This window comes from Pseudorca crassidens, chromosome 3 (genome assembly GCF_039906515.1).
Source record: "Pseudorca crassidens isolate mPseCra1 chromosome 3, mPseCra1.hap1, whole genome shotgun sequence".
NCBI lineage: Eukaryota > Metazoa > Chordata > Mammalia > Artiodactyla > Delphinidae > Pseudorca > Pseudorca crassidens.
The window spans coordinates 113,414,844-113,437,927 of NC_090298.1; the positions used below are offsets into that span (position 1 = coordinate 113,414,844).

Consider the following 23,084-nt stretch of genomic DNA (forward strand, 5'->3'; position numbering starts at 1 on the left):
TAGAATTTGCTAGTATTTGTCAAAGACAGAGCTTCAGCATTATTTGGCAATTTTAGGCATAAGAAAGGAAGCATCTTTTGTTACTGACATCCTTTTTCCAAACATTACTCCTGCTATTTCACTAGCTACTCATTGTCTGTGGTTGGCTGTATAGTGACCACAGGGGATTGTACCACTCTTATTGGTGGAGTACCACTGCATATTGCTTCCTCTTGTCACCATCACCAAGGGCTTCTTCAGGGTGTAGAATGGTGGTCTGTCTGGAGCAGGTTCATTAACTTAACATGCTTAAAATATCAGAGAAGGCAATAGGAATTATGAAATTATAAACTATCTTTTTTTGGATTAAACTTTGAATTTATTCTCTTTAAATCTAGCATTCTTCATTTTAAAAGTAGATACCTCCCATTTTTCTGGCAGTTAAGTATGTTATAATTTAGTTGAGGGTTTGGTACATCTTACGACAACTTCTAATAAAATTTGCATCTATAATAATAATGTGACTTGAGTACTACTATGACTTTTGCCCAAATCTTACAAGTCTGTGGAACATTTTAAAGAGAATAATGACCCTAGGGAAGAGCTAGATTTCTCTTAAGACTTTTGTTCAAATCAGGATAATATCATGTTCAAAACTGACACAGCACATAACCTGGATATCAATGAAGAAAAGTACATTAGAATCAAACCTTAGATTTGGGGGCTTCTGACCGAAAGAAATAAAGGTCTAGAGGCTGTTTTTTTTTTTGGTTGGGGGATAATACATAGAAAGTAGAGCACCCTACTTTGCTTTTGGTTATCATTTGGCATTGCCAGTGAATTACTTGTTCATATTATGAAGAAGGAAGTGAGTGGTCACAGGACTAGGAAAATTTCTCTTTCTAGACATAGGTTTTTTGTTTTACTTTGTAATCCTTTTCTGCTGTTATTTAAAAGTAATATGCTTTTCAAATTATATTGATTTAAATGTATGTTAATTGCATTCATTTAAATTTTCCCCCTTTCTCTTTCAGGACTTGAACCAATGAAAGAAGCTTATGACACTTATGAAGATAAATGTCACTCCTCCCTTTTTAATTGGAACTTTTCTTTAGGACTTGTATATGACTTTTCACTTGTGATCTGACTTTGAGTTGCAGGAAGGTTTCTGAAGATTTAAATCAAATGACGTCAATGGCCAGCTTGTTTTCTTTTACTAGTCCAGCAGTAAAGCGATTGTTGGGCTGGAAGCAAGGTGATGAAGAGGAGAAATGGGCAGAGAAGGCAGTCGATGCTTTGGTAAAAAAGCTAAAAAAGAAAAAGGGTGCCATGGAGGAACTGGAGAAAGCCTTGAGCAGTCCAGGACAGCCAAGCAAATGTGTCACTATTCCCAGATCTTTAGATGGACGCCTGCAGGTTTCTCACAGAAAAGGCTTGCCCCATGTTATATATTGTCGTGTTTGGCGCTGGCCTGATTTGCAGAGTCATCACGAGCTAAAGCCATTGGATATTTGTGAATTTCCTTTTGGATCTAAGCAAAAGGAAGTTTGTATCAACCCATACCACTATAAGAGAGTGGAGAGTCCAGGTAGGTTTTAACTCCTCTGGGAAAAATTATAAAAACTTTTCTCTTTCTGATTTGCATTTGACTGAATTTAGTAATTAAGAAGGTTGTTTTAGCTTTATGTTTCCTTCTTAAAGATTTTAATCTTGGGAGGAGTACTGGATTTTAAATTGAGCTTAATATATGGATGATACAGCTCCCAAGTGGCTTGTTCTAATTCATTGTTCGCTGTAAGCAGCCAGTAGTATATACACTCTGCCATTCCTCTATTTTATCTGAAGTCTAAGTTCTATGTGTGTACTACATCCCACTCCTTTTTGTTTATTTTTTATTTATTCCAGCATTGTATTTTCCCTGTCTGCTAGACTTTTTCTGAAAGCATACAAGCATGTCATGATACAGCCCAAATTCAAATAAAAGTTAAGAAAGAATTTCTGTCTTGACCTCAAGAATATGCCCCCACCTTCAGTCTACCTTTTATAGTAGTCTCCATGTTTATTATCTCCACATTACTTTCTTCCTGTTCTTTCTTGATACCCCTCTAGTTAGTCTTCCTTCCCTACCATTTGACTTGTCAAATTCACTAATGACTGCCTTGTTACAGATAGAGGGGTCATTCATTCTCAGTCCTCATCTTACCTGCCTCATCAACGTCATTTGATACAGTTGCTCTTTTTCCCTCCCGCTCAAAACTTTTTTATATTGGCTTCTGAAACATTACACTCTCCTAGTTCTCCTACCACACTGGCTGTTTTTGCTTAGTCTCTTTGTTGGCTGTTTTCCTGTTTTTACAGGAGTCAGTCCCTGGACTTTTTCTCCATCTATATTTTTCCTCTGTGTACTTTTATGTTATCACATGTCCTAAAACTATCTATAAGCTTATGTGCACATTTTGAACTCCAGAGTCAGCTTCTCCTGACTCTGTATCCAGTTGCGTACTTAACATCTCCACCCGAATGTCTAATAAACATCAGATTTAATATGTCTAGATAGGACTTTGGATTTGTTTTTCCCACTAAGTCTTTTATTTCCTCCAGTTTTCCCAGTTGAAGTACATGGCACTAGCATTCATGTAATTGCTCCCTAGAAGTCATCTTTTATTTCTCTCTTAGGTTCTGTGTTTGAGCTATGAGCAAATGCTGTTTGCTGTACCTTCAAAATATATCTTGAGCATATCATCTCACCATCTCTAACACCACTACTCTAGTACAGACCATCATCATCTTTCACCTTAAGTAGTCTCCTAATTGGTCTCTCTGTCTTTTTTCTTTCCCTCAACCCATTCTGTTTTCTATTATAGCATCCAGAGTGATCTTTAGAAAATATATATCAAATCATGTCAGTCCCTGCCCAAAACACTTTAAAGGCTTTCTGTCACATTTAGAGCAGATTTCTACAAGGGCTTACATAAACTATCCTCAAACTTCCTCTGTTCCTTGGACTTGCCATATTCCTGCATCCAGGCTTTTTTCCAATGCTGTTTCCTCTACTTAGAGTACTCTCCCCCCAGGATCTTTTCGTGTCACATTTTCTCATTTCATTTAGTCCTTGCTCAAATGCCCCCATCACTACTTGACTCCATTAGGTATTTATTTTTTTTATTGACTGATGTGAGAAGTACCTTCCTCTGGCTCATTCTGTACTGCATTCCCAGTGCCTAGAATAGTATTATTAACTTGAACTTAGTAGGGAGTGCTCAGTAAATATTTTTTTGTATTGACTGAATTATATAAGCTGAGATACTAGCTGGGTACATTAGTTATCTATTGCTGCATAACAAAGTACCACAAGGTAAGTGGCTTAATACATGTTAATTATCTCACAGTTTCTGTCAGTCAGGAGTCCAGGCATGGCTTAACTGGGTCCTTTGCAAGGCTGTACTCTAGGTATTGGTCAGGGCTTGGGTCTTACCAGAGGCTCACCTGAGAAAGGATCTCCTTCCCAGCTCATGTGATTATTATCAGGATTCAGTTCCTTGCAGGCTGTTGGACTCTGTCTGGTTGTTGACTGGAGGCTGCCTTCATTTGCTTGCCATGGGACCTTCTTCATAAGTAGCTCACATTCATGGCCACTTACTTCTTCAGAGCCAGTAAGAAAGTGTCTTCTTGCCAGAAGGAACATTGTATTCTTGTGGAATGTTATCGCGTACATCCTGTCACTTTTGCCATATGCTCTTGGTTAGAAGCAAGTCACAGATAATATACTCAGAGGGTGGGGGGATTACTCCAGGGGTAAATACCCAGAGGCAGGAATCAGGGTAGCAACCTTAGTCTGCGGGCCTCGCTGGATTTCACTGAAGATAATATAAGAGCCCAGTATGGTAAAAAAGCTATAAAAATAACATTGATTGTGGAGACTAGCAAAAAAAACCAAAAATAGTAGTAATGGTGCTGTCAGGGAAAGTTCATTTTAAGGGCTTTAGAGCTGCCAGGTGGTATTTGAGGTGATTCTCAGTTTCTTGTTGAATCCAAGGAGAGCTGTAGCCTGAGGAATTGATGAGGAAAGGAAGATGTGAGGATTTAATAGAGAAGTGTAGTTTGAAAAATTCCCAGGCTTGATATTTGCTAGAAGTTGTTGGAAAGAAAGTCAAGGAATTTAGTGTATTCCCCCATAGCTAGGGTGTGTCCAATAATCAGTCAATAGAAATGTCTTATTTTTGTAATATGTTTTTCTCAGCTGTGATTCATTCTGTAGAAAAGACTGGGGCTTAGGCCTGGTATGCTTAAGCAAGTTAAGCAGCTGTGGCACAGGATGGATCACTTTATAGTATCAGTATTAATAAAGTCATAATTATAGTAACAGTAATAGTAATAGTAATGAACATTTATTGAGCACTTAAGGACGAGACACTTTCCTAATACTATGAGGTTATTCCTTCATAGGGTTAGAAAATGGTACTAACATTTTACAGCACTCTAAGTTTACCAGTAAGTTTACAGATAAGGAAACCAAAACTTAATAGGGAAGTACCTTATATAAGATCACATAGTTACTTATAGGGAAGTAACTTATATAAGATCACATATAGTGGAGCCAGAAAGTATTGCAGAATGGTAAAAAAAAAAAAAGAATGGAAAATAGTTGGAAAGTGCTAAAAGAAAAATAGAGGGCCAACCCAAGTGATCCAGTGTTTAATAGGCAGTATTGTCTACTGGTTAAGACTATGTTCTGGAACCAGACTTTCTGGATTTGAATCCTGACTTTACCAATGCTATCAGTGTGACCACAGGCAAATTAATTAGCCTTTCTGTGACTTCGTTTCCTCATCTGTAAAGTGGGAATAATAATATGTACTTCAGGTTAGTTACGAGAATTAGATGAGTTAATGCATGAAAAGTGCTTAGATAAAACATTAACTGGCTCAGAATAAGTTTCAAATTAAATATTCCAATAAAATAATACATTCTAGAAATCAAGCATTGGAGAAAATGGGAAGGAGAAAATTATGAAAGAAATCATACTAGAACAGTTCCCAGAACTGAAAATCGAAAGGGCCCAGTGACTGAGTAACCAGAACAAGGGGCAGAAAAAAGACCCACACATGAAATTTTAGCATATCATGGATAAAAAGAAGATTTTGAAAGCTCTCAGAGAGAAAAGTCAGGGCACATAGAAAAGACTGGGAATGAGAATACTGGATTTCTCAATGCAGTTTTAGATTCTAGAAGAAAATGAAGCAGTGCCCCCCAAATTCAGAGAGAAAAAGTTATCTATTCTGGAATCTGTCTGCAGATAAACATAAGACAAGATATTTTCATATAGGCCAGGGCTCAAAATTTCTCTTGCTTACATCCTTCCGTAGGAAGCTAATAGAGAATGAGGTCCAGGAAATGGGATCCAACAGGAGAGAAGAGAAGGGGAAGTCCAAGGACCTCAGATTTGTAGGAGACTTAAGTAGCAGCCAGTCTAGATTATAGCAAAGGATGGAGGATCAGGGGAGAAAGTGGAATCAATAGATTATTTGTATATTTGTGGGATCTGGAAAATAATATTGATGGGAATTTGATAGATCTGTTGGACTTCTGGAAATTAGTGGTACAGACTTGAGATTAAGCAAATGAAGGACCAGGGCAATAATTAATAAAAACATTGTTCAAGGAAAAATATAATCATAATATATACTTGTATTTATTATTTATACATAATAAATACAATTCAGCAGTGAATTGTATTTATATAATTTGTATAACATAAAATATAAACCCTGGATATTGATTTAACCAAAATTTTTTATGTGACTTTATTGTGGGGAAGGGCAAGGGGAGTGGGATAGAATGGTTTAAGAAAGCTACTTCATTTGCCACAAAAGCAAGTCTACGAATAATGTCTTGACCAACCAATAACAACAGTATAAGCATATTACTTAGTAGTGCACAAAGTGAATGTTAGAAGAAATGGCTAAGAGTTTAAATTTGTTGTCTCTGGAAGCAGTATAGGAGGAGGCTTAGAAATTGTTCTTTTTGTTTATAATCTCTTGTAGCATCTATTTTTTTAAACTATCCATGTATTATTTTTGAATGAAAATTAAATAATTTCTAAAAAAAAGATGTGTATAGATAATATACAAGTAAGAGAGAAATCAGTGATTTTAGTTTTGCCTCAAAAAAAAAAAAGTAAAGAAATCCTTACTGGATTGAACTCCTAAGTAGTTATTTCACTAAGTCTTTCAGATTACTAGCCAGCTACACATAGACATTCTTACTGTCTCATGCCCTACTGTCCAGTGGCATCTGTCCCATCATTTTGTAAGGGGAACAGCAGTTAGTAATACACTGTAGAACAAAGCGATTGTAATCAGATGTTAACTACATAATCACAACACTAATTCAGTAAAATGAAAAGAGATAAAAAAACAGTACAAATTACAGAGCTTCTGATTCCTCAGGTTCATTCTTATTTCAGGGAGGGGAAGTGTGACCCAGTTAACTTAAAAACAGATTGATTTTGTTCCTGCTGACTGATGTCAGAGTCAAAGTGAGATTTTCGGAAGTGAAATTACACTGACAAATATAGGAAAGTTATAAAAGAGATGAATTAGTACCGTAAGAGTTTAGAGAAATCAGGTTTGTTTCAATTTCCTGTAGGGAAAGGTGATCAGATATTTGTATGTGGTTGACACTTGGGTCTTTAGAGAAATTGAATATTTGAATAAAGTGAATGTGCTAAGAAAAAGTATATCTCTTAAAATGTTTAAGCTTTCTTGTATATATTTTCATTATTTTCATTATGGTCGTGTTTAGAAAATATGGTTATATTTTCATTATAGTCGTGTTTAGAAAAATTATTTTGAATGGAAGACCTCTACCTAGGAATTGTTAACTGTTTTCAGTTGGGAAAACTTTACTGAAGAACATAAAATGCAAGATCTCTCAAAGAAAGAAAGGTAAAATGTCCAAAATTGGAAACATGGAGGCTTTCAGGGCATGTGCATAGCTAATCTCAACTTTATTCTCTAGTCTTACCTCCCAGTTTAGTGCTTAGGCCACCTGACTGTTCTTTCTTATCTTTATCCATCTCCTCCTTTACATTCTTTACACTCTCCACCCCTAGCACTTCCGTGTGAAATGCTTCCAGGTCTTTAAGGTCCAATCAGATGTTGTCTTTTCCATGGTATTTTGTTTGATTCCTTGCTAGCTGGGAATACTTACCTCTGTTCAACTCCCAGTGCATTAAATTCTCTGTATTATTGTTGTTTTTATCTATTTTTTAATTTAAAAAAAATTTTAAGTTATATTAATCCATTATTTTATTTCAAATTAATATTAGCTTCTTATTTCATTAAAAGCATCCACAGTCTTGAATGGTAAAGAGCAAACATGCAAAGCAGTAATGTCATGGAAATAGCTACCTTGGTTGCAAACTAAGGGATGATACTTTTGTGCACACGGTTCAGAATGTGTTCCCTGTTGCATGTAGACAAAGCAAGACCAACAGCAGTAACATCTAAGGAGATGATGGCATATTTACCTTTTTTTTTTTTTTTTTGGCGGTATGCGGGCCTCTCACTGTTGTGGCCTCTCCCGTTGCGGAGCACAGGTTCCGGACGCGCAGGCTCAGCGGCCGTGGCTCACGGGCCTAGCCGCTCTGCGGCATGTGGGATCTTCCTGGGCCGGGGCATGACCCGTGTCCCCTGCATTGGCAGGCGGACTCTCAACCACTGCGCCACCAGGGAAGCCCCCCTTTTTTTTATAGGTATAGTTGATGTACAGTATTATATAAGTTTCAGGTGTACAACATGGTGATTCACAATTTTTAAAGGTTATACTCCATTTATAGTTTTTATAAAATATTGGCTATATTCCCTGTGTTGTAATTATGGTTGTTCTTAAATGTGCTTGATCTCTTATAGAATAGGAGTGATATCTTCTCTGCTTTGGATGTTCTGTCTTCTAGAGTATTTTATATAGGCTGAGTGCTTAGAGAATTTTTGGTTTAGTTATTTTGTAAATATAGATTCAAGGTTCTACAAAGCAGCCCTTCCTAAAAATAAATTGTTTTAAAAGGTTTACAGTCTTCCCTGAATCCTTTCTGTCTTTCCCTTCATGTGTATGAGATGTTTTAGTCGTTGCTGACAGATGACTTTTGATTTTTGTCTTTCAGTCTTACCTCCAGTATTAGTGCCTCGTCATAATGAATTCAACCCACAACACAGCCTTCTGGTTCAGTTTAGAAACTTAAGCCACAATGAACCTCACATGCCACAAAATGCAACGTTTCCAGATTCTTTCCATCAGCCCAACAACACTCCTTTTCCCTTATCTCCAAATAGTCCCTACCCTCCTTCCCCTGCTAGCAGCACATATCCCAACTCCCCAGCAAGTTCTGGACCAGGAAGTCCATTTCAGCTCCCAGGTAAGATTATTTATTTTATTGATACAAAAAAATAATTCCTAAGAGTTAGCAGTTGTTCTAATACTGCTGATCCTCTGGGTGAACTGTTAATATGCCAAGAGCCAACTATTTTTGACTATTCTTTGGTAATTGTTTGACTTCCAGAAGAGTTTGGAATTTTATTTTGCCAAGTACCATAAGTTTAAAAAAATGTAAGTAGACATTTTTCACAAAATATATAAACAATCCTGAAATTTGTATAGAACCATAAAAGACCCCGAATAGCCAAAGCAGTTTTCAGAAAGAAGGACAAAGCAGAAGGCATCACACTCCCTGATTTCAAACTGTATTACAAAGCTGTAATAATCAAAATAATATAATATTGGCATAAAAACAGACACATAGATCATTGGAACAGAATAGAGAGTCCAGAAATAAACTCATGCAAAAATGGTCAATTATTGGGTGGGCCAAAAGGTTTGTTCAGTTTTTTCCATAAGATGGCTCCAGTAGCACTTAGTTGTCTTTAACTTCAGTTGGAAGAGTTTTGTTAGATTGTATTTGACAGCCGTCATATCAGCATGCATTTAAAAAGAGACTTATCAAAATTGGTCAGTTTTTGTGCAGTCATTTTAATATTGAAGATGGAAGGAAAAAAGCAACATTTTCAGCATATTATGCTTTATTATTTTGAGATAGGTAGAAATGCAACTGCAACGCGTTGGAAGTGACAAGTGTTGGTGAGGATCTGGAGATATGGGAACTCTTGTGCACTGTTGGTGGGAATGTAAATTAGTACAGCCACTTTTGAAAACAGTATGGAGTTTCCTCAAAAAATCAAAAATAGAACTACCATGTGATTCTGCAGTTCTACTTCTGGATATTTATCCAAAGAAAACAAAAACACTAACTCAGAAAGATATCTACCCCCACCATGTTCATTGCAGCATTATTTACAGTAGACATGATTTGGAAGCAACCTAAGTGTTCACTGATAGATGAATGGATAAAGAAGATACGATAACACACATACACACGCAGTGGAATATTATCCAGCCATAAAAAAAGAATGAAATCTTGCCATTTGTGACAACATGGGTGAACCTTGACAGCATTATGCTAGATGAAATAAGACTGAGAAAGACAAATACTATATGGTCTCTCTCAAATAAGATATGTGGAATCTTAAAAAATAAATAAGAAACTAAGCTCACAGATACAGAGGACAGATTGGTGGTTGCCAGAGGTGGTGGGGGAAGTGGATGAACTGTTTTTATTTTTTTTAGTTTAAATAAATTGAATTTTTTAAAAAAGCAAACACAATTTGGGGGAGATCAGAGATTACCCTTTAAGAATAATGACAATAAAATAAGATAGAATTTAAAAATTGCACTCCCTCCTCCCAACCCACCTTCCCTCTCTCATTGCTTGATCTTTCTCTATAGCATGTATTACAATCCAGTATAGTATATATTGTCTTTATTTACAGTCTGCCTTTCCCCAGCCTCCCCCGTCTTGACTATAAACTCCATGAAAACAGGGATTTTATAGCATCTTTTGTTTATTGCTACATACCCAGTACCTATATCAGAATCTAGTATGCAGTAGATCCTCAATAAATATTTGTTAAATGAATAGACAAAGTTATAGCAACACATAAATACATTTACTGCTAACTATAGATATAACCATGTGTCAAGTGGTTGCCAGTGCAGCTTGAGAGATTGAAGCCAAATGGTGTTAATTTGAAAGGTTTCATAGAGAGGAGTCCTATATACAGTAAAGGCAGTGTGTAGTAAAAGCTTATCAAAAACATAAAGACAAAATGACTGATGAATGTGAAGTAAAGTAGCTAATCTGGAAACAAAATGTTGTTAGATGTCAACTGACCATTTATTGGACCAAATTACTAAATCCATATATACCATCAGGCATTAAAATTAAGTTCTACCAAAACAAGAGCAGCAACAAAGGAAGTAGCTATATTTGACGTAAAGTTAAATATTTTCGTATGATTTATAATACCAAGTACCATTTATCAGGTGCCTTTTATGTAACTAATACTGTGATGAAAGATACCACATTAAATTTAATCTTCAGAACAACCAAGTGAGATAGATTTTTTTTGTTTTATGGATGGAAAACGAAACTGGTATTAACCCCAAGAGCTTAAATACCTTGCGTAAGGTCGCACAGCTAGTAAGTGGGGTTCAGGCCCACGTTTCTCTGACTCTAAAGTGTGTGCTTTTTTAACTTTGCTACATTGCTTGTCAAATCATTTTGTACTTCGGTAGGTTAAAATGAACCCCAGTTATCTTTAATTAGGTAACTGATGCACCGATTTGCCTGAAGAAGGATCATAAGTGGATTTTTAAAGTTGCTAAATTTTGTTAATGGCATGCCTGTCTTATGTGAGTAAATCGTGAGGTCACTGTGTCAAGAAATATTGGGATGCCTACTGTTGTAAGTAGGGTCATATGTAAATATATACTTTGTAGTTTCTTTCCTGCAGTGAAGTAGCAATTGATGAAGTTGTATTTTGTTGTGTTGTGTTTCTTTGAAGAGGATTTCAGTTCCAACTGTTTAACTTGCTGTTAGGTGTTTGTTCAAAAACTAATTTTCATCCTTTGTCCTAGATTCAGTGCTGACTGTAGCTCTGTCTCAAAATACATCTTATACAAACGTTGAGGTGAAAAACAAGTTATATTCAGTATTTACAGTATGAGACAAATAAGTATAGCTGTAGCTTTTATAAAGGTTTTCAACCACAAATGTTGGAACTCAAAAGATATTCTAGTTAACTTTCAGTTTCCTAAGAGCCACTTAATAGGATTTAGCCATTTAATAGGACAGAGCAACCATTTTAAGACATTGCAGAAGAATTAGACAGCTGCTGTTAGTGTTGGCAAATTTTGAAAGAGCATGGTTTTATTTTCCAGTTTTAAATAACCATACAGTATGTGATGATCTTGATAATTCAGAAATGTCTCTGTAGATATCTATCTAAACAAGGATAATCTGTGGCCTTCAGATTGACCTGCAGTAGTTGCAGTTTCTCTGAGCATATGATTCTAAGCAAATGGAGGCAAAATTCTTGACCCTGAATTCTATTTTAGTGAATTTTAGCACTGATCTTACTATCCTGGATTGAAACAAATTCATGTGGACCTGCAGTAGGTTTCTGGTAGCTAATGGGTGTGCTGTCTTTTCTCCTTTTCCCTTGCCCTAAGGTAGCATCCTACATTTTTGTGTGTCTCTGATGTTTAGTAATGAATCCTGCTGGTAATCTTAAGAATTTACAGATGTGTTTAGATTAACTTTGAGCAGGATGAAGATTTTAACTATTCTTTTGGGACTTAACTTGTCTCATTTTCTTCCTCTTAGCTGATACTCCTCCTCCTGCATATATGCCACCAGATGATCAGATGGGTCAAGATAATTCCCAGCCCATGGATACAAGCAATAATTTGATTCCTCAGATTATGCCCAGTATATCCAGCAGAGGTAAGAGAAATACAATACTTTGTTGTTGCTCTTTTTTTTTAACTTCTTAGCCACTTTTAACAACCAGCTTTATTGAGGTGCAGTAATTTATTTTTTAAATTTATTTTTTATACAGCAGGTTCTTATAAGTTATCTATTTTATACATATTAGTGTATACATGTCAATCCCAGTCTCCCAGTTCATCCCACCACCCCCCCACACACACCCCCACCGCTTTCCTCCCTTGGTGTCCATACGTTTGTTCTCTACATCTGTGTCTCAATTTCTGCCCTGCAAACTGGTTCATCAGTACCATTTTTCTAGGTTCCACATACATGCAATAATATACGATATTTGTTTTTCTCTTTCTGACTTACTTCACTCTGTGTGACAGTCTCTAGATCCATCCACGTCTCTACAAATTACCCAATTTCGTTCCTTTTCATGGCTGAGTAATATTCCATTGTATATATGTACCACCTCTTCTTTATTCATTCGTCTGTCGATGGGGATTTAGGTTGCTTCCATGACCTGGCTATTGTAAATAGTGCTGCATTGAACATTGGGGTTCATGTGTCTTTTTTTTTTTTTTTTTTTTTGTGGTATGCGGGCCTGTCACTGTTGTGGCCTCTCCCGTTGTGGAGCACAGGCTCCGGATGCGCACGCTCAGCGGCCATGGCTCATGGGCCCAGCTGCTCCGTGGCATGTGGGATCTTCCCGGACCGGGGCACGAACCCGTGTCCCCTGCATCAGCAGGCGGACTCTCAACCACTGTGCCACCAGGGAAGCACTCATGTGTCTTTTTGAATTATGGTTTTCTCTGGGTATGTGCCCAGTAATGGGATTGCTGCGTCATATGGTAATTCTATTTTTAGTTTTTTAAGGAATCTCCATACTGTTCTCCATAGTGGCTGTACCAATTTATATTCCCACCAGCAGTGCAAGAGTGTTCCCTTTTCTCCATACCCTCTCCAGCATTTGTTGTTTGTAGATTTTCTGATGATGCCCATTCTAACTGGTGTGAGGTGATACCTCACTGTAGTTTTGATTTGCATTTCTCTGATAATAAGTGATGTTGAGCAGCTTTTCATGTGCTTCTTGGCTGTATGTCTTCTTTGTTTTTCTTTTATTTTTTAAATTAAAAAAATTTTTTAACATCTTTATTGCAGTATAATTGCTTTACAATGGTGTGTTAGTTTCTGCTTTATAACAAAGTGAATCAGCTATACATATACATATATCCCCATATCCCCTCCTCTTGTGTCTCCCTCCCTCCCTCTCTCCCTATCCCACCCCTCTAGGTGGTCACAAAGCACCGAGCTGATCTCCCTGTGCTATGTGGCTGCTTCCCACTAACTATCTATCTTACATTTGGTAGTATATATACGTCCATGCCACTCTCTCACTCTGTCCCAGCTTACCCTTCCCCCTCCGCTTGTCCTCAAGTCCATTCTTTATGTCTGCGTCTTTATTCCTGTCCTGCCCCTAGGTTCTTCAGAACCATTTTTTTTAAAATTCCAGATATATGTGTTATCATACTATATTTGTTTTTCTCTTTCTGACTTACTTCACTCTGCATGACAGACTCTAGGTCCATCCACCTCACTACAAGTAATTCAATTTTGTTTCTTTTTTTGGCTGAGTAATATTCCATTGTATATATGTGGCACTCTTCTTTATCCATTTATCTGTCGATGGACACTTCCATGTCCTGGCTGTTGTAAATAGAGCTGCAGTGAACATTGTGGTACATGACTCTTTGAATTATGGTTTTCTCAGTGTATATGCCCAGTAGTGGGATTGCTGGGTCATATGGTAGTTGTATTTTTAGTTTCTTAAGGAACCTCCATACTGTTCTCCATAGTGGCTGTATCAATTTACATTCCCACCAACAGTGCAAGAGGGTTCCCTTTTCTCCACACCCTCCCCAGCATTTACTGTTTGTAGATTTTCTGATGATGGCCATTCTGACTGGTGTGAGATGATATCTCATTGTAGTTTTGATTTGCATTTCTCTAATAATTAGTGATGTTGAACATTCTTTCATGTGTTTGTTGGCAGTCTGTATATCTTCTTTGGAGAAATGTCTATTTAGGTCTTCTGCCCATTTTTGGATTGGGTTGTTTGTTTTTTGGATATTGAGCTGCATGAGCTGCTTGTAATTTTGGAGATTAATCCTTTGTCAGTTGCTTCATTTGCAAATATTTTCTCCCATTCTGAGGGTTGTCTTTTCATCTTGTTTATGGTTTCCTTTGCTGTGCAAAACCTTTTAAGTTTCATTAGGTCCCATTTGTTTATTTTTGTTTTTATTTCCATTCCTCTAGGAGGTGAGTCAAAAAAGATCTTGCTGTGATTTATGTCATAGAGTGTTCTGCCGATGTTTTCCTCTAAGAGTTTTAGTGTCTGGTCTTACATTTAGGTCTTTAATCCATTTTGAATTTATTTTTGTATATTGTGTTAGGGAGTGTTCTAATTTCCTTCTTTTACATGTAGCTGTCCAGTTTTCCTAGCACCACTTACTGAAGAGGCTGTCTTTTCTCCATCGTATATTCTTGCCTCCTTTATCAGAAATAAGGTGACCATATGTATGTGGGTTTATCTCTGGGCTTTCTTTCCTGTTCCATTGATCTATATTTCTGTTTTTGTGCCAGTACCATACTCTCTTGATTACTGTGGCTTTGTAGTATAGTCTGAAGTCAGGGAGCCTTATTCCTCCAGCTCCGTTTTTCTTTCTCAAGATTGCTTTGGCTATTCGGGGTCTTTTGTGTTTCCATACAAATTGTGGAATTTTTTGTTCTAGTTCTGTGAAAAATGCCATTGGTATTTTGATAGGGATTGCATTGAATCTGTTGATTGCTTTGGGTGGTAGAGTCATTTTCACAATGTTGATTCTTCCAATCCAAGAACATGGTGTATCTCTCCATCTGTTTATATCATCTTTAATATCTTTCATCAGTGTCTTATTGATTCCTTCTAGTGTATTTTTCATTTCAGTTATTGTATTGTTCATCTATGTTTGTTTGTTCTTTAATTCTTCTAGGTCTTTGTTAAACATTTCTTGCATCTTCTCGATCTTTGCCTCCATTCTTTTTCCCAGGTCCTGGATCATCTTCACTATCATTATTCTGATTTCTTTCTCTGGAAGGTTGCCTATCTCCACTTCATTTAGTTGTTTTTCTGAGGTTTTATCTTGTTCCTTCATCTGGTACAAAGTCTTTACCTTTTCATTTTGTCTGTATTTCGGTGAGTGTGGTTTTCCTTTCACAGGCTGAAGAATTGTAGTTCTTCTTACTTCTGCTGTCTGCCTTCTGGTGGATGAGGCTATCAAAGAGGCTTGTGCAAGTTTCCTGATGGGAGGGACTGGTGGTGGGTAGAGCTGGGTGTTGCTCTGGTGGGCAGAGCTCAGTAACACTTTAATCTGCTTGTCTACTGATGGGTGGGGCTGGGTTCCCTCCGTTGGTTATTTAGCCTGAGGTGACCCAGCACTGGAGCCTACCTGGGTCTTTGGTGGGGCTAATGGCGGACTCTAGGAGGGCTCACACCAACGAGTACTTCCCAGAACTTCTGCTACCAGTGTCCTTGTCCCCATGGTGAACCACAGCCACCCCCCCGCCTCTGCAGGAGACCCTCCAACACTAGCAGGCAGGTCTGGTTCAGTCTCCTCTGGGGTCACTGCTCCTTCCCCTGGGTCCCGATGCGCACACTACTTTGTGTGTGCCCTCCAAGAGTGGAGTCTCTGTTTCCCCCAGTCCTGTCAAAGTCCTGCAATCAAATCCCACTAGCCATCAAAGTCTGATTCTCTAGGAATTCCTCCTCCCGTTGTCGGACCCCCAGGTTGGGAAGCCTGATATGGGGCTCAGAACCTTCACTCCAGTGGGTGGACTTCTGTGGTATAAATGTTTTCCAGTTTGTGAGTCACCCACCCAGGAGTTATGGGATTTGATTTTACTGTGATTGCGCCCCTCCTACCTTCTCATCGTGGCTTCTCCTTTGTCTTTGGATGTGGGGTATCTTTTTTGGTGAATTCCAGTGTCTTCCTGTCAATGATTGTTCAGCAGTTAGTTGTGATTCCGGTGCTCTCGCAAGAGGGAGTGAGAGCACGTCCTTCTACTCTGCCATCTTGAACCAGTAATAATTTATATACCATAAAATTTATCCATTTTAACTGTATGATTCGATGATTTTTAGTAAATGTGTAAAATTTTACGCCATCACCGCAATCTAGTTTTGGAACATTTTCATAACCCTTTAAAAATATCCCTTGTGCCTATTTGCAGTCTATCCCCTCCTGTCCCCAGCTCCAGGAACCTTCTAATCTGTTTTCTGTACCTGTAGATTTGCCTTTTCCAAACTTTTCATATAAATAGAATCACAAATTGTGTTGTTTTCAAGATTCATCCATGTCGCACCATGTATCAATAATGTTCTTATTGCTGAATAGTATTTTATTTTATGGATATACCACATTTTGTTTACCCATTTGTCTGTCGATGGACATTTGAATTGTTTCTAGTTTTTGGCTAGCATGAACAATGCTGTAATCAGCATTTGCAGATAGGTCTTTTTTTTATTTTTCTGCGTCACAGGGTAAATTTAAGTATTTACGAGAAACTACAAAATTACTGTAAAGTGAAAGCACCATTTTACATTTTTACCAGTACCATATAAGGGTTCTAGTTTCTCCATATCCTCCTAAGACTTGTTATTATTTATCTTTTTGATTATAGTTATTCTGATGGGTGTGAAGTGGTGTCTCATTTGTTTTAATTGTATTTCCCTAATGAGTAATGATTTTGAACATTTTTAATGTACCTAGCCATTCATGTATCTTCTTCGGCTTATTTAAATCTTTTGCCTTATTTTTTTAATTGGGTTGTTTGTCTTATTGTTGAGTTGTAAGAGTGCTGTGTATATTTTAGATAGAAGTCCTTTGTTTGTCTTATTATTGAGTTTTAAGAGTTCTGTATATATTTTGAATAGAAGTCCTTTTTCAGATATGTGATATGCAAATATTTTCTCTCAATCTCTGGATTGTCTTTTCATTTTCTTAATGGTGTCTTTTGAAGCACAAAAGTTTTTAATTTTGATGAAGTTATCAATTTTTTTCTGGATTATGCTTTTGGTGTTACATCTAAAAAATCTATGTCTATCCCAAGGTCATAAAAATTATTCTCCTGTGTGTTCTCCTAGAAGTTCTTTAGCTCTTATATTTATGTCTATGATTCATTTTGAGTTAAGGTTTTTGTATGTTAACGGTCTAAATTCATCTTTGCGCAAGTAGACATCCAGTTGGTTCTAGCACTATTTGTTGAAAAGAGTATCATTTCTCTACTGAATTGTCTTGGCATCTTTTTCAGAAATCAGTTGACTATAAATTTAAGAGTTTATTTCAGGACTCTCAATTTTGTTAAGAGTTTATTTCAGGACTCTTAATTTTTTGTTGCTCAAAAAATTGATCTGTATGTCTGTACTCACCATCTTGATTACTGAAGTTTTATAGTAAGTTTTGAAAACAAGAAGTGTTAGTCCTCCAACTTTGTTCTTCTTTTTAAAAATTGTTTGGCAATTCTGCATTCTTTGCATATTTTCATATCATTTTAGTATCAGTTTGTCAATTTCTGTCCCCCACCAAAACTCTTCCTTGGACTTTGATAGAGGTCACATTGACTCTTTAAATCAACTTGGGGAGATTTGCTGTCCCCTTCTAGTACACAGACATGGAATGTTTCTCTTTTCTTTTAAAATTTATTGCTAGGTGTGTGGAAGAATTTTTTAATTTCGAGTTTGGATTCTTCATTGGTAGATAGAAATAAAATTGATTGGATGAAGGCAGTCAAAAGGCACATACTTCCAGTTATAAGATAAAGAAGTACTAGGGATATAACGTACAACATGATAAATGTAGTTAACACTGCTGTATGTTATATACGAAGCTGTTAAGAGAGTAAATCCTAAGAGTTCTCATCACTAGGAAAAAGTTTTTTTCTGTTTCTTTAATTTTGTGTCTATATGAGATGATGGGTGTTCACTAAATTGATTGTGATAATCGTTTCATGATGTATGTAAGACAGATCATTATGCTGTATACCTTAAACTTGTACAGTGCCATATGTCAATTGTATCTCAGTAAAACTGTATGAAAAAGACTTAAAAAAAGACTTGCGTCACCTGCATCTTTGATTGCTTTGCCAGTTTGAGCTGTAATTTTAGACATAATTTTTGCTACAAAGATTTAAAATATAAGAGCATTTTAACCACTCTAAAGTTTAGAAATAGGAACTTGAGACAAATTAGATTTTTCTAATAGAAATATTCTGAGCCTAAAGCCCTAAAGGAGAGTAAGGAAACCAATTAACTTTAATTTAAATAATCATGTCTTAAGTAGTGAATGAACCAAGGTCTGTTGTTAAAGAACAACTGTATTAAATCCCTGAAAGATTAGTTTCAAAATGGCATTGATGCAGTGGTTTCAGGTCTAACTAATGAAATAAATTTCTATTGGTCACTATAAAAAAAATTTTTTTTAATTAAAAACATACAGTTGATTTTTGTATATTAATCTTGTAACCTGAAATCTTCTGAATTCATTTATTAGTTCTAGTGGTAGGTTTTTTGTGTGTGCATATGTGGATTCCTTAAGGTCTTTTAAATATAGGAGCATGTCATCCATGAATAAAAAATAGTATTTTTTTTCCTATGCAATCTGAATGCGTTTAACTTCTCCTTCTCTCTTATTATTAAAGGGCATATATGAAAAACCTATAGCTATCATAATTAATGATAGAAAACTGAATTACTTTCCACCTATAATTGGGAGTAAGACAATGATGTCGGCTTTTATTACTTCTGTTCAGTATTGTTCTAGAGAGTCTAGCCAGCAAATTGTTAGTTCTCTTCTATTCCTAGATTGAGAATTTTTATCATGAATGAATGTTGGATTTTGTCAAAAGCTTTTTCTGTATCTACTGAGATGATCATGTGAGTTTTTTGTTCTTTTTTTCTAGTAATAAGGTGTATTACATGAATTGATTTTCTGATGTTAAACCAACCTTGTATTCCTAGGATAAAACCCATGTGGTCATGGTGCATAATCCTTTTTTATATATTGCTTGGCCAGGTTTACTAATATCTTGTTGAGTATTTTTGCTTGTATATTCATGAAGGATATTGGTCTGTAATTTTCTTGTGATGTCTTTGTTTGGTATTGCTGTCAGGTAATAATGGCCTCACGGAATGAGTTGGGAAGTGTTCCCTCCAATTTTTGGAAGAGTTTTTGAAGTATAGTATTATTTCTTCTTTAAATATGTGGTAGAATTTACCAGTGAAGCCATTTCGGCTTGGACTTCTATTTGTGGGAAGATTTTAAATAATCGATTCAGTTTCTTTAGTTATTATATTGGTCTATTCAGAGTTTGTTTTTTCTTGAGTCAATTTTGGTAATTTGTGTCTTTCTGGGAATTTGTCCATTTCATCTAAATTATCTAATTTGACATAAAGTTTTTGGTAGTATCCTTTATAATCTCTCTAATTTCTGTAGGAGTTGGTAGTGATGTATTAATTCCTGATTTTGGTAGTTTGTGTCATGTTATTTTTTTCTCGTTGGTTTAGTTAAGGGATTGTCAATTTTGTTTACCTTATTTATTTATTTTTTTTTGCGGTACGCGGGCCTCACTGTTGTGGCCTCTCCTGTTGCGGAGCACAGGCTCCGGATGTGCAGGCTCAGCGGCCACGGCTCACGGGCCCAGCCGCTCCGCGGCATGTGGGTTCTTCCCGGACCGGGGCACGAACCCGTGTTCCCTGCATCGGCAGGCACACTGTCAACCACTGCGCCACCAGGGAAGCCCTTTGTTTATCTTTTGAATGACAACTTTTCCCTCTTCCATTGAATTCCACTCTAATCTTTATTTCCTTCATTTTTCTTGCTTTGAAGAATGCAAGTTTACTTTTAGTTTACTTTTCTTTTTGTAGTTTCTGAATCTTACATTATTAATTTGAGTTGTTTCTTTTCTAATATGGGTGTTAAAAACTATTTCTTTCCCTCTAATCACACTTTTAACTGCATCCCATGAATTTTTATTTTTGTTTGTCTTTATTTTTATTCAGTTGAAAATATTTTAAAATTTCCGTTGTGGTTTCTTCTTTGACCCATGGATTATTTAGTAGCATGTTTATCAAGTTCCAAATATTTCAAGATTTCCCAAATTTCTTTTTGTTGTTGATTCCTAATTTAATTCTGTTGTGTGCTTTGAACATATTTAGTATGATTTCAGTTCTTTAAATTTGTTGAGACTTGTTTTATGCTTGTTTTTGTATAGCCTGTGACCTAAGAATGGTTTCTAGATTATTAAAGAATTGTTAAGAAGAAGAAGAATATATGACAGATAGTACGTGGCCTGCAAAACCTAAGGTATTGCATCCCACTTGGTCATGGTGTATAATCCTTTTTATATGTTGCTGGATTTGCCCATTTGGGTGGGTAGAAAAGGTTTGCCAACCCTTGGCAAAACGTATAGTCTCTTTTAGACAATACTCCATGTGCCTTTGAAAAAATTGTATATTCTGATGTCGTAGGGTGTCATAGGATCTCTGGATTTCAGTTAGATGAAGCTGGTCAGTAGTGTTCAGATCATCTGTATCCTTGCTTATTTTCTTTCTAATTGTTCTATCAATTATTGAGAGTGGGAGATTGAAGTCCCCAGCTACTACCGTTGAATATTTATTTCCACTTCTAGTTCTGTTAGTTTTTGCTTCTTGTACTTTGGGGGCTCTGTTGTGTACAATTCAGTAGCATTGAGTACATCCACAGTATTCAGCAAACCATCACTCCTATCCATTTTCAGAACTTTTTCATCATTTCAACTAGAACTCTGTACCTATTAAATAATGACTCCCCATTCCCCCTCACCTTACCCCCTTGGTAACTACCATTCTGTAATTTACATTAGGATTCATTTTTTGTACTAACATTCTTTGGGTTGTAACAAATGAATAATGACATGTAGCCATCATTATATTACCATATAGAATAGTTTCACTTCCCTAAAAATCCTCTGTGCTCTGCCTGTTCATCCCTCCCTCTCTCCTAACCCCTGGCAACCACTGATCTTTTTATTGTCTCCATAGTTTTGCCTTTTCCAGATGTCTTGTAATCGGAATCTTACAGTATGTAGCCTTTTCAGATTGGCTTCTTCACTTAGTAATATACATTTAAGTCCCCCACCAACCATGTCTTTTCATGGCTTGATAGCTCATTTCTTTTTAGTGTTGAATAATATTCCATTGTCTGGTGTACCACAGTTTATTTATCCATTCACCTCTTGAAGGATATCTTGGTTGCTTTCAAGTTTTAGCAGTTATGAATAAAGCTTCTATAAACATCTCTCTGCAGTTTTTGTGTGGACATAAGTTTTTGACTCCTTTAGGTAAATACCGAGGAACACATGTGCTGGATTGTATGGTAAAAGTTTGTTTAGTTTTGTAAGAGGTCAACAGACTGTCTTCCAAAGTGGCTGTACCATTTTACATTCTCACCGGCAGTGAATGAGAGTTTCTGTTGCTCCTCTTCTTCACCAGCATTTGGTGTTGTCAGTGCTTTGGATTTTGGTCATTCTAATGGTTGTGTTAATTTGCATTTTCCTGATGACATGTAATGTGGAGCATCTTTTTATATGTTTATTTGCCATGTGTATATCTTCTTCAGTGAGGTGTCTGTTCATGTCTTTGACCAGTTTTTCTCATTACCTTGTTCATTTTCTTGTTGAGTTTTAAGAGTTCTTTGTATATTTTGTGTAACAGTCCTTTAACCAAACGTGTCTTTTGCAAATATATTTTCCCATTCTGTGGCTTGTCTTCTCATTCTTTTGATGGTGCCTTGGTGTTGTATCTAAAAAGCTATCACCCTATCCAAGGTCATCTAGATATTCTCCTCTGCTATCTTCTAGAGTTTTATAGTTTTGTATCATAGGTCTGTGATCCATTTTTGAGGTAATTTTCATGAATAGTGTAAGATGTTGTGTCTAGATTCATTTTTTTGGCTGTGAATGTCAGTTGTTCTTATACTATTTGTTGGAAAGACTATCTTGTATCTATTATTGGGGAAGTAACCAAGATCCTTCATCAAAGATCAGTTAACTATATTTATGTGGATCTATTTCTGGGCTCTCTATTCTGTTCCTTTGATCTCTGTTCTTTTGCCAATACCACACTGTCTTGATTCCTATAGCTTTATAGTGAGTCTTTAAGTTGGATAGTGTTAGTCTTCCAGTTTTGTTTTTCAATATTGTGTTGGTTGTTCTGGGTCTTTTGCCTCCTCATGTAAACTTTAGGATCAGTTTATCAATATCCACAAGATGATTTGTTGGGATTTTTATTGGGATTTCATTGACTCTGTAGATCATGTTGGGAAGAACTGACATCTTAAGAATATAGAGGCTTCCTACACATGAACATGGACTATATATCTCTGTTTAGTTTTTCTTTGAATTCTTTCTTTAGAGTTTCATAGTTTCCTCATATAGATTTTCTATCTATTTTGTTTGGTTTTTACCTAAATATTTAATTTTTTGAGTGCTGATATAAATGGTAATGAATTTTTCATTTCAAATTCTACTTGTTCATTGCTGGTATAGGAAAGTGATTGACTTTAGTATATTAGCCTTACAACTTGCAGCCTTGCTATAAGTGCTTATCAGTTCTGGGAGTTTTTTTGTCAGTCATTTCAGATTTTCTGCATAGACAATCTTGTCGTTTGAGAACAGACAGTTTTATGTCTTCCTTCTCAATCTGTATACCTTTTATTTCCTTTTCTTGTCTTAGTGCCTCAGCTAGGATTTCCAGTGTGTTGTTGTAAAGGAGTGGTGAGCACATCCTTGTCTTGTTACTGATCTTAGCAGAAAAGCTTCTAGTTTTTCACCATTAAGTATGACGTTAGCTGTAAGTTTTTTGTAAATGTTCTTTATCTCAAGTTGAAGAAGTTCCCCTCTATTCCTAGTTTGCTAAGAGCCTTACTTAGTTTTTTAGTTCAAATTTTTGTTTAAAATAATTTTACAGATACTGGTATAGTTAAGTCTTTCAGTTTGCTGAAACAGAGGTTTGTCATCTCAAATTTAAACCTGGATTAGATTCTGCTAGAAAAATAACTTAAAATGTGATGTTGCCTATCCGTGTATATGTATAATTTTGAAAATTGTTATGATCAAGGCATTTCTGATATTTGTTTTTTTGAAA

At 36.3% G+C, this 23,084-nt stretch overlaps 1 protein-coding gene across 8 annotated transcripts in view; it reads left to right on the forward strand.

Moving 5' to 3' along the window:
• SMAD5 (SMAD family member 5) overlaps positions 1-23,084 on the forward strand; it is a 54,022-nt gene that overhangs the window by 18,787 nt on the left and 12,151 nt on the right. For all 8 annotated transcript variants that reach the window (XR_010942115.1, XR_010942118.1, XR_010942116.1 and 5 more), the window contains exons 2-4: positions 1,014-1,567; positions 8,144-8,395; positions 11,759-11,878. Coding sequence is in view for 3 of the 8 variants with exons in the window: in XM_067731818.1 (XP_067587919.1) it covers positions 1,165-1,567; positions 8,144-8,395; positions 11,759-11,878 (775 nt within the window). In the remaining 5 variants the exon portion in view is untranslated. The remainder of the gene's footprint in view (positions 1-1,013; positions 1,568-8,143; positions 8,396-11,758; positions 11,879-23,084) is intronic.